The sequence below is a fragment of the Indicator indicator genome, chromosome 18 (genome assembly GCF_027791375.1).
Source record: "Indicator indicator isolate 239-I01 chromosome 18, UM_Iind_1.1, whole genome shotgun sequence".
Lineage (NCBI taxonomy): Eukaryota > Metazoa > Chordata > Aves > Piciformes > Indicatoridae > Indicator > Indicator indicator.
In genome coordinates this window covers 9247371-9261939 of record NC_072027.1, presented here as the reverse complement: position 1 = coordinate 9261939, position 14569 = coordinate 9247371, and the positions used below count along the sequence as shown (strand labels likewise).

The following is a 14569-nucleotide window of genomic DNA, read 5'->3' as shown; positions in this document are numbered from 1 at the left end:
CTTCCCAGGGGCACAGGAGCTGTCATGCCACTCAAACTTCTCACTCCATCAGTTCTGCCCTTAAGTGACAGAAACATTGCACTGACAGGAGTGGTGGGATTGAGCAGATTGGTTGGATCCTGGTGCAAGTCTCATTTAGCCAAAACATCCAGAGGGGACCTTGACTTGTTAATGAGATTTCAAGGCACCTTCCAGACGTAAACCCGTGTGGGACCTGTTGAGGATCTTCCTCAACACAGTCTGTCCAGCCCATGGGCAATTGGAGTGGGATTTTCCCTGGGTTACCCACAGTGCCACCACTTCTGACTGCCAGGTCAGCATAACATCTTTCTTATACTCAAAACCATTTTTGGTTAGTTGAAAAAAAAAACAAAAACACACACACCCCTCCAGCAACATTTCATAATCCACCCATGTCACGCTAACAACCAAAGGTGACAACAGCTCAACAGCAAGACGACTGCGTAGGTGCCAGGGGACTGCATGGAGGACACAGATCTGGGGCTCCCACACTGGCCAACAGGCAGAGAGCCCCAAGTCAGGTGAAGGGGGGGGGGGGGGGCGGTTTAAGGGGTAATAGAAATAGGGGGTGCCCAAGTCAGACTCTGCTGGGCAATGTCAGTTGGGGCAACCACAGCTTTAGGCATGCAGCTCCTCTTGGTGGAAGCAACCAGCACCTTTTCCTGCAACGTATACATCCTATATATACACATACACGTGTGTGATATATACCCCTGCTCAGGGCGTGGGCGGTGGAAATGCACACTCTCACCACTGGATGTCGCTCCTCTCCACCACAGCCCTGGCTTCTGGGGAGACCCCGAGGCCAGGCTGGGGGTCCCGGGAGATGGACCGTGAGCCCTAGGAGGTAGTAGGCTGGGTGCCCCTGTTCCAGAGGATCTCCTGGGGATGGCGGTGGTTTGCAGCAAGTGCTGACAGTTAGTCCTGACCAGGAGGGGGAGCAAGGCTGGAGCCCTGATATTGCAGGGAACCAAGAGGGAAGCTCTGGTCAAGAAATCAGCAGGGACAGGAGGCAACACAGCCCCTGAGGAGATTGTGGTGGAAGGCATGGGGAGGGGTCAAACCCTCCCGCTGAACGCTGAGGGCATGGGCTCTCGGAAACTCTGGCCAGGTACCCTCTGTCCCTCTTGCAAGAGCAGCAGGAAAATCAACCCCAGGGCAGAGCTGGGCAGGAGCAGCCACCACTACCCATGGGCACAGGGCTGAGATGCACTTGGGAGACCCTGGGCAGGCCCACATCCACACATCTGATTAAAAGCAGGTGTGGGTCCTGTCAAAGCAGCCCCACCCCTTTGATACCCACCCCCACCCCCTTCATACATATGTATTTGTACACATACAGCTTGTTCCCGTGAGGATGGTGATGGAGGTGACAGCAATGATGCAGAACATGTATACGTATACAATACAAGTAAATGCTTTGGTATTGACGGTTAAAGAGTTTTAAGCCTAGAATGAAAAAATTCAGACCTTTGCTTCCTATCATACCCATGCAGCCGGCTTATCAGGGGCTCATCCAAATCCACCTTAAACAGTAGGAAGTGGGTTCTTACTAGAGACAGCTCATCAAACTCGGGGGCCGGGGGTGGCCCACCCGTGACCGGGACGGTGGGTTTGGGGGAGGGGGCAGGCGAGGTGTAGGCATGGTTGAGTGTGTCCCCCTCTTCCATAGTTCGGAAGGCAGCCAGGCTCATGTCATCTCCATGTATATCATCCAATGTCTCGGTGAGGGCTGCCAGCAGCGCTTCGTTCTCGCTGTCTATTATCTGAAAGGAGCAGGCAGAGATAGGCAGTTAGGCCGGGCAGTGGAACCAGGGGGTGCTGGGCACAGGTGAAGGGGGGGTGACAGTGCTATACCAGCACCCACGCTTCCCAGTGACCCTGCAGGAGAGCTTTTTCCCGGCACAGCACTGGGATTGGATGGGATCAGGAGGAGAGAGACCCAACTGGCACAGGAGAAGGTCTGTCCCCCTTCACCCCAGTGGGAAAAGAATGAATTAGCATCTTCTCTCACAGTGGTTGCCTCCACCCCACCATGAGGCAAACAGCAGCAGATAGAGGATCTGTGATTAAAAGGCTCCTTGCCCAAGAAAACTCTGCTTGCTGGGAGCAGCATCCAGTTGGACTGGGAGCCTGGGGAGGGGGCAGGCACAGCCCCCTGCCCTCCATGGGGATGAAGATGTCCAAGTGGGCATGGCTGGTTATTTGCAGCTCTCCTGACAACAAAGGCAAAGAAAATCTGAGGAGGTGTAAGTAAGCTCAGCCCAGGGCTGCCCAGTGGACAAGAGAGCACAGTCCCCCAGGAGGGCACAGGGGAAGCTTAGCCTGGGCTGCACCGCTGGGCAGATGCCACAGCTTACACCATGCAGTGTGGGGTCTGTTTTGACCAAAAGTCCCCAACCCCTGCCTCCGGCTTGGTGGGGACTCCCAGTGAACGGCATGATCTGGGGATGCTGACAAGAGTTTTGTGAGCATGTAGGGCTGTGCTGGGCCAGGCAGGGCCACAGGCTGCTCCTCCCTCTTCCCTGTCCCAACCTTTCTCCTTAGGCCCCTCTTCCCATCTAGGCTTCGCCTTGGCTGATGCACCTTCAGTCCTCTCAGTGCCCTCTCGGCCCCACACAGACCCACGAGTCCCCTTCCAGTCTAGATACACAGTGCAAAAGCCCAGAAGAAGATGAAGAAGCTGAGGAATGGGTGAAGTGAGCCAGGAGTTCCTTCTTTTTGGTCCTCTTCCATCCTATTTTGAATGTAAACCATGTCCAACAAAAAGCAGGCTACCATCAGCTATAAAATTAGCACAGGGGTAAATTCAGGCTAGCAAGGAAGACTGTTGACTGCACACAGCCTCCTGTGTTTCTTTCATCTTGTTTGAAAATTAAATATCTTTTGTTCCATGCCCTAACCTTGCTCGCAGTCACTAGAGCAGGCTCCAGGGAAAGGCAGCAGGATGCTCCATTTTTGGCTCCATTTCCTTTCCTCCTGTTACTGGCACAAGAGTGCTGTGCCTACAAGTTCAGTGGGATACATTTCATCATACTCCACTGCTCCTAATGGGTCTGTCTTCTGCATTTCTTTTCTGTTTATCTTTTCCCCAGGAAGTTCAGCGGAAAATATGCATCTCGTGATGAAGGTCCCTCAGCTGAACTGGACCATTTTCAAGCACAGCATCAGCACAGCATAGGAGCCAGAAGGTTGTTATTACAGCCAGGTTAGAAAATATTTGGGCCTTTTCCCCCCTCCTTGTTTAAACACAAATCCTCCATCTTCTCAAAATGTAACCCAGAGTTGGTGATTAGCAGACATCACTGGATTGCAGCCTCCTGATCTGAAGAGGTAAGGGCCTGGATGCTGCTCAGGAGGGCACAGCCCCTGAGGATGGGGCATATCCATGGCATAGCAAGAGCTCGGGTAAAGGTGAGCAGGCTGCCCAGCTTGCTCTGCTCCTGGTCCCCAGGCAGCCTCTATAGCTCCCTTGCCTCCAACCCGCCTGTTGTGCTTACAGCTCTGCCCTGAATCCCCAGCTCTGCCAATGCTCAGCTCTTCTGCAAGGAGAGACACAAACAGTCCTGAGGGATGAGGACCAGCCCTGCCTGTGCCTGGGAGTATCTCAGCCCCAAGCCCAGAAAGGATGCCAAAGCTGGAGAGCCATGGGAAGGGGCTGTTTTTTGCTCCTGCCTCACATCACAGCCCTGAGAGCCCCACACTGCTGCCCTGGCACACCAGCTGTAATTCCCTTCTAATAATACATCACAGGAGGGTTGGCTCAGCAGCCCTCCTCTGCTCATCCACCTCCTCATTATAATGCCTTACTCCGCTTGCCCCATTTAGGTCTGGTGCACAAATTAATGAAGCACTAAACAGCTGGGGAGGAGCTATTAATAGTTGTGTGTGTCCCCTCTTTCCTTCCTCCTTCTTCCCCTTCTCTGCCCTGCCCCTGCCTCCATCCTTGGGTACCCTGTGCCGGGAGGATGGGGATACCTGGAGGAGCTCGGAGTCGTCGGTGCTGTACTGGCTGGAGTCAGTCTCTGAGTGCTCCCCACACCACTGCAGCTCGCTGAAGCAGCCTGCAGAGTCAAAGTCGTTGGCATCCAGCTGAGACAAATCAATCTCCGGGAAGTCAGAGTAGAGGTGCTCCTCGCCAGACACCTCATACTGGGGAGAAGAGAAAAGGGGTGGATGAGCCAGAGTGGCAGGCAGCCACAAGCAGCAGCAGCCCCCTGCACAGGTAGCCTGTCTCCCCATGTGCCCCTGCTCAAGCCCATCACTCAGGCCCTCTTTCAAATAAGCTTTGGTTAGTGGCTGCAGGTGCAACCACATGGCAGTGCAGGGCATGGAGGGCACCTCTTCCCTGTGCATCTTGCAAATCAGTTTGTACAGCCTAGCACTGGCACTGCTGGTTACTGAAAGCCACCCTGTAACTACCACCAACCCCCCTTCTTGTGTCCTGCACCATGGCAAGTGTTGAAACAGCAGCATCTGCATTGCAAGAGCCTCACCTCCTCTGACAAGCAGAAGCTCAGGACACAATCCCCCAGACCCTGACAAAGCAGCTGCTGGTGCCCGTAGAGGAAACAAGAGCCACTTCTGCCTCTGGAGCCCTAAGAGTGACATCCAGGGTCATCCAGCTGTCCTGGGGATCAGTCATAACAGAGTGAGGCAAGAGACTTGGGCACACACGAGACAGCAAAGCATGGGGCCAGGCTCCAGTGGGTGATCTCACGCCTGGCCAGCACAGCTGCTCTGTACCCTGTCCCTGCTACATGGCACTGAAGAACTTAGGGGCAGTCTCTCTGGGGAAGCTGCATGTCCCAAGGCAATACATGCCCTGGTTGCCACATCGCACATGCATGATGAGGAAAATGGCACAGACACAAACTGATGTCCAGGTGCACACTGGGTGATGCAAGCTCTAGGAACTGAGCTAAAAATCTCCATTTAACCCCAGAAAGGAACTGGGACCTGTCCCACTTCTACCTGGCTCTCTGCCACTGCCTGGCCACAAGTACCACAACTACATCCAGCACCTGCAGGAGCAAGGGCTGGCACCAATGCTGCCCTGCTTGTTGCCTGCCTGCGTTGCCTGCACTGCCTGCCTGCACTGCTGCACCAAGCCCTTGAGCCATGCTTGGTTTTGCTCCCAGTGCCCAGGTTCAAACGTGGAGGGGAAAGGCCTGGTGCAACTCCTCCTGGTATTGGCTGCCCAGGGGGAGTTTTCTGGTGATTGTGGGAATCAAGTTTATTTACAGAGCAAATGATGTTGGAGAAGGCAAACATCTGAGCGTGTGAGAGAGGCTGCAGGAGCAGGAGAATGCAAGGGCCTCCCCTCCTGAAGTGCCCTGCAAGGATGTCCTCCAGCACTCAACAGGAAGGACAAGAGATTTCAAATCAAGCTGCAGGACTGCAAAAGAATGTTTCTCTCTTTCTTTTGTCTTTTTTTAATTAGGATAATCTGGGATTATTGACTGTGCTCCCATAGGCTGAGGAACCCATGTGCCATGCTCCCTATCACGTTTAGGACACTACTGTGCACGCTCACTCCCATTTTGTGTTTCTCTCCTGCTCTTCACTCTGTCTGCTCCCAGGGGCAGTGGGAGGGGAGGACACAGTGATTTGGAGGACAGAGCAAGGGTAGGGGAGAAGGTGCTGATGGCCTGATAGCAGGGCAGTGCTGCATCCTTGCAAAGGGCTGCCAGCCCAGTCATACCTATGGCTGTGGTGGGGCTGGGAGCTACAGGGATATGTCCCCATGCTGGGGGGATGCTCCTCCCAGCATCCTTCCTCCACCTTGCTGATGGAGGGAGGTGTATCAGTAGACATCTATGAACATGGTGCCAGCAATTATATTGGGCACAAAATTGCCTATGCAAACCCGTGAACAGCTCCAGGATCCAGATGCTCCTTGTGGACCTCACAAGGCTGGGGCTCCTCAAACCTGTCCTGCAAAAGCATTTGCTCCCCAAGTGGTCAGAGCACAGGTAGCAGGTGGTGAAGAGTCCCTGTCCTCCTCACTGCCAACTCCAGAGGACACAGCTTTTACATTTTTCCCTAGCTCCTTTGCTCAGGGGCATTCTGAGCTGCTCTGGGTACAGATGTCCTTTGGCCTTTCAGATGTGTCCCCTACCTGCTACGGTTTGTCCCTGCTCTCTTGCTATCGCTCCTTTGCCTGCTCCAGAAAAGGTCTTACAACAACTTTGGCTCCCCCTTCTCCCCAAATATTCCCATGGGAACACAGGCAAAGGCTTTTATTTTTAGAAAAGCCATACATACATATATATACATGTGTGTGTGTGTGTCTGTGTGTGCCTGTGTGTGTTCAATTAAAAATAGCAAAGCACTCAAATTCTCCTGCTCCTTTTGATATGCCACAAGGGAAAAGATCTTGGTGCTGAGATCACAAGGAGCAGCTGACACCAGTGCTTGGGATGTCTTTTGATCAGCTCCACAGATGTGACACGTCCCCATTGGTAACAGGGCTGGGTAAAAATAAACTCCTGCAATCTAATGCTGCTGAGTTGCCCTCTCAGGGCACCCGGAGGCAGGTGTGCCCTGGTACTTCCATGCTGCATGCAGCTACCCCGAGACAGTGGCTCGCAGGGGATGCTCCCAGATTCCCAGCTAGCACAGGTCAGGACTGCCCAGCTCTTCTGTGCCAGTCCTTCTCCCCCTCAGAAAAAGTGGGGAGAGCCTTTGCTCAGCCAAGCTACCTGCACAGACACCCATCAGGGCATTCCAGTATGAAGCCTTGCCTGCAGCCAGAGTCCTCTGCTAGAATGGCTCATTTAACTGTTCCAGCCACTGAAGACTTGAGTCTCTGGAGGGAATCCATCACACTGAGCACTGCTAGCCCAGCAATGAGTATTGGGAGCAGGAGCCTTCCGGGCCTGCCACAGGAGTGGGACCCAGCTCCCACCCAGGGAGAGGGTGGCAGCAGAATAGAGGGGATGCTGCCTGCAGGCACTGGACCTCATCTGCTCTGACTTTCCTTTTTCCCACCCTTTGCATTTCCTGCTGCCTTGGGAGAGGAGTGAACTTTTGTTCTAATTTTACTTGGGAGTTTGTAGGAAGATCAGCCATGGGTTCTTGGTGTGCAGCCAGCAAACACCCATGGAGACATGCTCAAAAATTTGGAGGCATCCTCCGGCCCAGACACCTGGCCCATGTGCGCTGCAGCATGGCTGTGACCAGAAAGCTGCTGGCAGCTGATTCTCAGCTCCAAGGAAGAGAGATGACCAAGCAGCCACATGGGTGCCCCTGTACCACACATCTACATCCTTTGGGCAAGCAGGAGTCCAAGCCTGGGCATCCCCTCTGGCAGCACGAATGCCCCACAGCAGCACTGCACGGGGACCTGAAAGTCAAAGCTAAAAGGTGAAAAAAAAGCTAAAATCTGGGAGGATAGCTTCCATTCAAAGCCATCCTCAGCTTTCTCTAAAGCACGAACCAACTCTGAGCTAGCAGAAATGCAACTGCAATTACAGGACAACGAGGCAGCTGATACTCACTTGCATGTTGCAAGGAGCTTTGCCTCTGAAGAGGCTTTGCTTGCTGGGAGGACAGAGCATTAATGTTTTTATTCACTTACTGCTGAGCTTGGACAACTCTTTCCCACTGCCAGGGGTTTACAACTTCCATTGTGGGGGCAGGAATTGCCCCAGGAAGCTGGCAGGGACCCTCGTGCCAAGAGTTTGTGCTCATTTCATGCCCCTGCTGAGGCTGTCTGGATCTGGCAGTAACAGTGCTGTGCATGCCCAGGGAGAGGGGAGAGCAGGAGGGCCCTGTGCTGGCCACTGCTCCACTGGCCCCCTGGCAGCCCCACCATGCATGTCCACCATGGCAGAGCTGGCAATAGTGAGAAAGCACAAGGGACAGTCCCCAGACTGGCAGTCAAGGATGTCCAGAGGTCACCTTGCCCTCTCTCCTGCCCCAGGGAGCCTCAGCTGCACCTGAACATTTCCAGATAAGTACCAGCAGGGCCTCTCCCTAAGCACTGCAGGTGAGAAGGGGTTGGTTCACCCCTGGCCTGCACTGCGCCTTCTCCAGGAAACTTCATGCAAGCTTCTGGTGGCTCCTTGGGCAGCACCCCTTTGTCTCCCAGGACTGCAAATGGAGAGCTCCTGGGTGCTCTGTGGACTGTACCCACCAGGACACATGCTGCTCCAACTCCCTGCCCCTTTCCAAAGCCCTTCCCAGGGGAGTGGCAAGGTAGTGCAAGACAGGGAACTGGCCAGGGAGTTAGGTCCATCTCCCTGCCCAGTTGTGAGGGTGGCCAATGCAGGCAATCACCTCTTGTGTACCCAGCAGCTCCAGCATGTGTCCTGCTCTGGAGCCCCAGCTGAGGGCAGCTGCTGGCTGAAGCCACATCCAACTCTGCCCCATTGAGCTCAGTGCTGGCTCCCCATGTCATGAGGACAGCAGGTGGGACATTTCCCCTTTCAGGTCTTTCTCTTGTTTGGGAGCAGCATTAACTCTGGTATGAGAACATCTCTCTGCAGAGACATAAGGCTCCTCTCCAAGCTCAGCTCTAATTCAAATATTGGATTAACAAGACAGGAAATGTTTTCCTCTTTTTCAGTGTTAACTGAAAAGTTTAATCTGAGCTGCTCTGATTAAACTTCCCAATCAGCAGGGCTGGACAGGCATGCTGGGACTGAGCTGCTGGTTCCCAGGGGCAGCTGTACCCAGCGAGCCTACCAAGAGCAGACCTTGGCTCCACATTATGTGCTGGCTAGCTTGCCCAGGGGGCAGGCAGCTTCTGCATACCAGTCTGAAAACAGGCACCTGCCAGCCAGAGTTCAGCAGCTTTCAGGCAAATGCTGATGCTTTGGGGGTTTGCCTTCCCTGCGGCAAGCCTGGGAAAGAAGGAAAGGAGCGATGCCGCCTCCGGACACCATCTTGGAGAAACTGCAGCCCTGCTGCCAGGCAACCTAAACCAGGGCAAGCAAGAGAGCTCAGTTGGCTGTTGCCTGCAGTGCTTGTAACTGGCACAGAGGAGTTGGGGATGGCACAGTGACCGTAACAAAGAGACCTGCAGATCCTCTCCTCTGTTGTTCCCGACAACAGCACAGGTAGAAATTTCCCTTATCTGCAAAACCCTGGGTCTAGCCCCTTGAAGTTGTGGCCAAGCATTTTGGAGAGAGGCTCCAAGCGTGCTGGGTGATGGCACAGGCATTGTGCTCATGCTTAGTGAGGCTGCAAAAGTTTCAGCTTCTGAAGTCTGCCGGCACGAAGCCCTGCTGGATGGACACAGCGCCTTTGCAGGAACTTAATCCTGTTTAAGCCTGAGAGGTCAGATCTGCATTGCTGCCTGCATGCATAGCCCCAGGATGCTTTGCAATTGCCTTGTCACTCACATGCCACTTTGCTGTTCGGAAAAAAGGAAGGGAAGCAGCATCTCCTGAGAGGGGCCAAATGAACCGGCCAGAAACAGGCAGCCCATCTCCTCGCCAAGGAACTGAAGCAGTGACTCAGCCCACCATGGAGCCTCCTCACAGCCCAGTGCCTACCAAAGCATTAAGGGATAAATATACATCCACACACGCTAGAGACAGAGCCCCAAATTAGCCAGTAGCATTTAGGCTGGGACCCAAACCAGCAGAAGGTGAGAAATGCTGAGAACATGACGTGCCAGCTCCTGCCAGCCCTCCCTCAGCGACATGGGCAGCGCTGGCTCCCAGTGCCCGTGTTCATGGCTAGCTGGGGAGTTTCACCCACCTCACCCTCGCCCCAGGCTTGTCTCTAAAAAGGAAAGAAAATCCTTGGGCAGAGGTTTTGGAGAGAGCTGTCTGGGCTTATCGGGGAAATCCGTAATCACAGACTGCTTGAAATAGGGATTACAGCCATGCAGGCAGACAGGCACTGCTTCACCAGGGTGCACTCTTCCCCGGGCAGGCGGCAGCAGGCTGGCTGATGCAGCGGTGAGTGTCGCTGCCCTCCTGCTTTAGGCAGCTGGGAGCTCCACTCAGGCAGCAGAGACAGACACCTGCAGAACCCAGTACCCTCCTGGGCTGCCCCAGCACCAGAACGGGGAGGTAAGGGGGGCGTGCCGATGCCATGACCCCACATTGGGGCCAAACTCAGCCCCATCTGCCCCTGGGAGCACCCTGCTGTCCCCATGACTCCCACCCAGGGGACACATTTCCCATGCAGTCAGGCCACCAGCACTCCAAGGGGGAGAACTTGGGTGCTGCTAGTTCCTTATCATTCCCAAGGATGTGCCAGGTCGCTCACATCCCTCCCAGCCCAGAGGGATCCATGTGGGGCAGGCAGCCCCCTCCAGTACCAGGGAGGAGGGCAGAGGTAGAAACGGAGGAGAGAGCTAAAAATAAGTGTAAACACAGCAAGGTGGCACCTGGCTAGAGCTGTGAAGGTCACCAGAACGTGTTCCAGCAGATAAGCAGCCCCCCTTTCCACTGGCATTTGACAAAATGTCACTGTGAATGAGGGAGAGGTGGTGTCGGGTTGTGCCTTGGCCCAGCTGCCCCTTGCCACCCCCCGATATTTATAGCCTGAAAGCCCCGAAGCAGAGGGCGAGCAGTTGGGAGGCAGCAAAGGCAGAGGGGACCCTGGGTGCAAACTCACCAATGTGATGTGGCAGAGGGAGGCAAGAGGAGTGCAGAGCAAGGCTGCACAGCAGCAGGCTGCCACTCCTCCATCCAGCTCCCCAATTTGGGGGTAAAAGGAGCACAGGAATCCTCCAGTCTCCCAAGTCTGCACAGAGGCATGCAACACCTTCCTGTCCTGCTAGAAAGAGGGCACTTCACCCTCTGCACTCTACTGATTTTTAATGTTAATTTCTGCTAATCTGGTTTAATGATTCAGCCCAGCCACCAAGAGGCAAAACCAGCACTAGCATCTAAAGCCTGGACAAAATAAATAGCAAGCTGATCCTTTCTTCCACTCGAGCTGCTCAAAGCCAACTGCTGCTTGTCCGCATTGCTGTGGCACATGGGAGCTGTAGCAGCAGTGCCAGGCCCCGTGCCAGGCCCCCTGCACTGGCACGTGTGAAGCAGCCACCGCCTACCACAACCCATTATGCGTGGAAGAGGCAAGGGGAAGGGGTGCAGGCAGCAGCAGGCACCCAGCCCCGTGGCACCAGCCAGACAAGGGGGTGCTGGGTGCCAGGCTCGGAGCCATGGCCTGAACATGAACATGGTCTTGCTCACTGACTTTTGTCTTACATTAGAAGGGTGTAATTAAGATCAATCACGAGATGCCAGTCACAGGGAATATTAAACATTAACTGCAAACAATAAACATGAACTTGCCAGGGTATCTCTGAAATGGAAGGAAGATGGAAGAAAATTGCACTAAACTATCCCTGAGTCACACAATAGAAAAAGAGGAGCTTGAGGTCCTGGTATTAATGCCCTAAATAAACAACACTTTGCTGGAACACTTTAAACAAAGGTGTGTCAGGTTTAGGAAGAAGGGCAGCAGCAAAGTACATCACGGGTTACAGAGCTGCACGTTCATACTCTAGTCAGGAGCTGTTTATTTGGGCTCTAAATATGAGTCCATTTTATTTCTGCCTGAGCTCTGGGACAGGCCAGCCCTGGGCTGCAGGACATGTCCATGCTGGGACAGGGCCAGGGAGACCTTACAGCCCCAGCCACACCACACGGAGCCCAAAGCACCTTCCCACCACTGTCACTTTCTGGCACAGCAACACCAGGAACCAGACAAGGGCAGAAAAGGAGAACTGATGTTGTTGCCCCATGCAAGGAGAGGAGGCAGCAGGTAGATGCAGCTCCTCTCAACACCAGCTAATAGAAATGGCACTTGCTGACCATGGCTGTTGCCAAGCGTCGTGCCATGAAGGCTGCTGGGCTGCCCTGTCCCTGGGATATGGTCTGTCAGGCAGAGGGCTGGCCAGGTAGTGCCAGCACAGTCAGGCACACACAGCATGCTGATAACAGTGTCTCCTATAGCAAGAGAAGCGTGACAGCTTTATCCTGCACTCTTCCAGCTAAGCAGCAGTGCCCCATGCCAACCCTGCCAGCAGCCAACCCAGCAAACACCACCCTCTGATCCTGGCACAGCAGAAGCCAGCACCCCAAATAGGCACATGCCAGTGGCTGCTGCCAGCCTTGCCCCAGTCACTGACTGGGGGCTGTAGGCAGCAGGGCTGGCACTGCTTAATGACATCAGCTAGGCAGGACACAGGCCTGATCCTGAACCCTGGTGGTGTTTTCTAAGGAATTCCTTGTTATCTGCCCCAAACCCAAAGGCAGGACTGACAGAGAGAAACTTGCCTGTGCTGAGCACAGTGGGAATTGAATTGTCCCATCAACTTAGGAGGTCTCCAGCCCTGCCATGTGACCCCCTGGCCTTAGGGATGGAGGCACAGGCAGGAGTTGCTCAGGAATTGTCCCATCAACTTAGGAGGTCTCCAGCCCTGCCATGTGACCCCCTGGCCTTAGGGATGGAGGCACAGGAAGGAGCTGCTCCAGCACCATGCTCACCTCCTCACCACAGCATTTTTCCAGCAAGGCAGCACAGCTAGCACAGGGCAAGGACAAAGCAAGATGGGGCACAAGCCCTGCAGCCTCAAGAAGCTCTCACAGAGAATGCCAAGAGGGACAGCAAGCAGTGGGAACCATGGCCAAAACCAGTAGGGACATCGGCATCCCAAAATTCTTGGGACTACAGACCCACAGCTGGAGGTGGCAAGAAATGCTGTGGCCCTGCAAAACACACTGGGGAGCCCTGGGAGTGGGGGTACCTCTGAGCTCCAGCCAGGCTGGTAGCACAGGGGCCAGGATGAGCCTTGGGAGGGGGCAAGTGCCTGACTCACCAAGGAGCTGACTATTAGCCAGCTCTGCTGGTCACAAAAATTCCCCGCAGTGACACCTCCCTCCTTTTGAAAGGAAAACATGAGGGGGAGATTATTTTCAGACCTTCCTCTTCTGTAGCCAGCAGCCACATGACAGCTGTGGGCAGAGGGACACCAGTGAGGAGGAACTCCCCAGGTCGGGGTGACTGCAGGGGCAGGAGGAGGGGCAGCCCTGCCCTGCCCTTGTCTAGCCACTGGCCCCTTTGGAGGCTTGATCACCAGCGTGCAGGCTGATGGGGCTCCACGAGGCCCTCTCCATGCAGAGGATATTGCAGACATCCTCCCATGGTGCAACCCTTCTCAGCTAACACCAGTTCATCTCCATGGGCACTGTTCCCCTGGCACTGGCAGCTCTTCATCCCTCTCAGATGGCTGGAAGAGTAAATACCTGCCCGGAGGCAGTGAGCAACTGTTCCTCCAGCCCCCCACACAATGAGTGAGGTTGAACCTGCAATAGCACAAGGTGAAAAGCAGAGACACTGTTCACAGGAAACAGGCTAAACATCACTGTGTCATGCCCTGTTGGGATCCAGCTCCAGACCTGCCCAGGCAATCCCAGCCCCGGCTGAGCTCCCTACCCACAGACACAACCTCAGGATCTTCCATGATGTTGTGCCTGGAAAGCTTCCCTTGGCTTTGCCAGGAGCCACATCCACAGCCTGTGGTCCTAGAAATTCCTGAACTCCTCCCAGGGGCTGGCATATGCAACATGGGGAAGCTGGGAAGCTTTTGGGGTCCCCAAGCAGGCAGTGGGAAGTGAGTGTGCTGGTCTCCATTGCACTGGAGCCTCTCAGCCCACAGTGCTGGCAGCTCTGGAGCTGCTGCCTTGAGGCTGTGAAATGACAGTGGAGGGGAAGCCAGCTCGGGGTGAGCTATCATTACTGAAATATTCTCCTCCCCTGCCTTGGGACACCAAACACAGGGCTTTCTGGGTGGCAGCTAGCAGGAGGCAGTGGCTCAGCAAGGAGCCTGGCTCTGCTGTGCTCAGCATGAGCTTGTCATTTCTGGAGCATTCCGGCATTCTGTATCACTGGATCTGTGGACAGGAAACAGGAGCTGAGGTTAAAACCACCCTCAATCCTGCCCCTTAACACACACAACTGATGAGCAGGTGAAGAGACCCGCTGGCTGCTGGCAGCACGACCTGGTGTCATCCCTCTGTCAGGTCTGTGGCCATCATCTGCAGATGCTCTTCACTGCCCTGAGCCATAGGCACCTTTTTGGACCTCACTGATGCTCCCATGCAGAGCTGGGTCTGAGCAGATAGCCTGTCCCCCATCAGGAGCACTCTCTGTCCTTTTTGGCAAGGAAGTGGCAGACAGGGAATGTTGGAAAGCACATCTCCTGCCTGCCTGCCTGCCTGCCTGTAGGTTTTGTGCCAAAGCTCAGAGAGGTATTGATGCCTTCCCCACAATGGAAGACAGTGTGGTGTCCTGCACTGCTCGGTGCTGCCCATGCCACTGGCAGCCAAGTACCCTTTTAGCACTAATCAGGGCGAGGTGGGAGACAGGGAAGGTTCAAGCTGGGGTTAAGAAGGCGCAAGAAGGATCTTCCCGCATTAGCCTGACCTCCCAGCAGGTCCAGCCCTGACACTGCCGCCACAGGCACGCTCCAGTGACATGCTGTGCCCTGCTGAGAGTTAGGGCATCATCACCAAACTTGACCCACTGTGACTCCACAGACCCTTTCTCCTGTCAGATGCCAGCTGTGCTGGCC

The 14569-nt window shown here is 54.7% G+C and overlaps 1 protein-coding gene across 1 annotated transcript in view; it reads right to left on the bottom strand.

Moving 5' to 3' along the window:
- PPARGC1B (PPARG coactivator 1 beta) overlaps positions 1–14569 on the bottom strand; it is a 47447-nt gene that overhangs the window by 8483 nt on the left and 24395 nt on the right. Inside the window, exons 2-3 of the mRNA XM_054389216.1 lie at positions 4000–4173; positions 1575–1787 (exon numbers count right to left, since the gene is read on the bottom strand). Of these exons, the coding sequence (XP_054245191.1) occupies positions 1575–1787; positions 4000–4173 (387 nt within the window). The remainder of the gene's footprint in view (positions 1–1574; positions 1788–3999; positions 4174–14569) is intronic.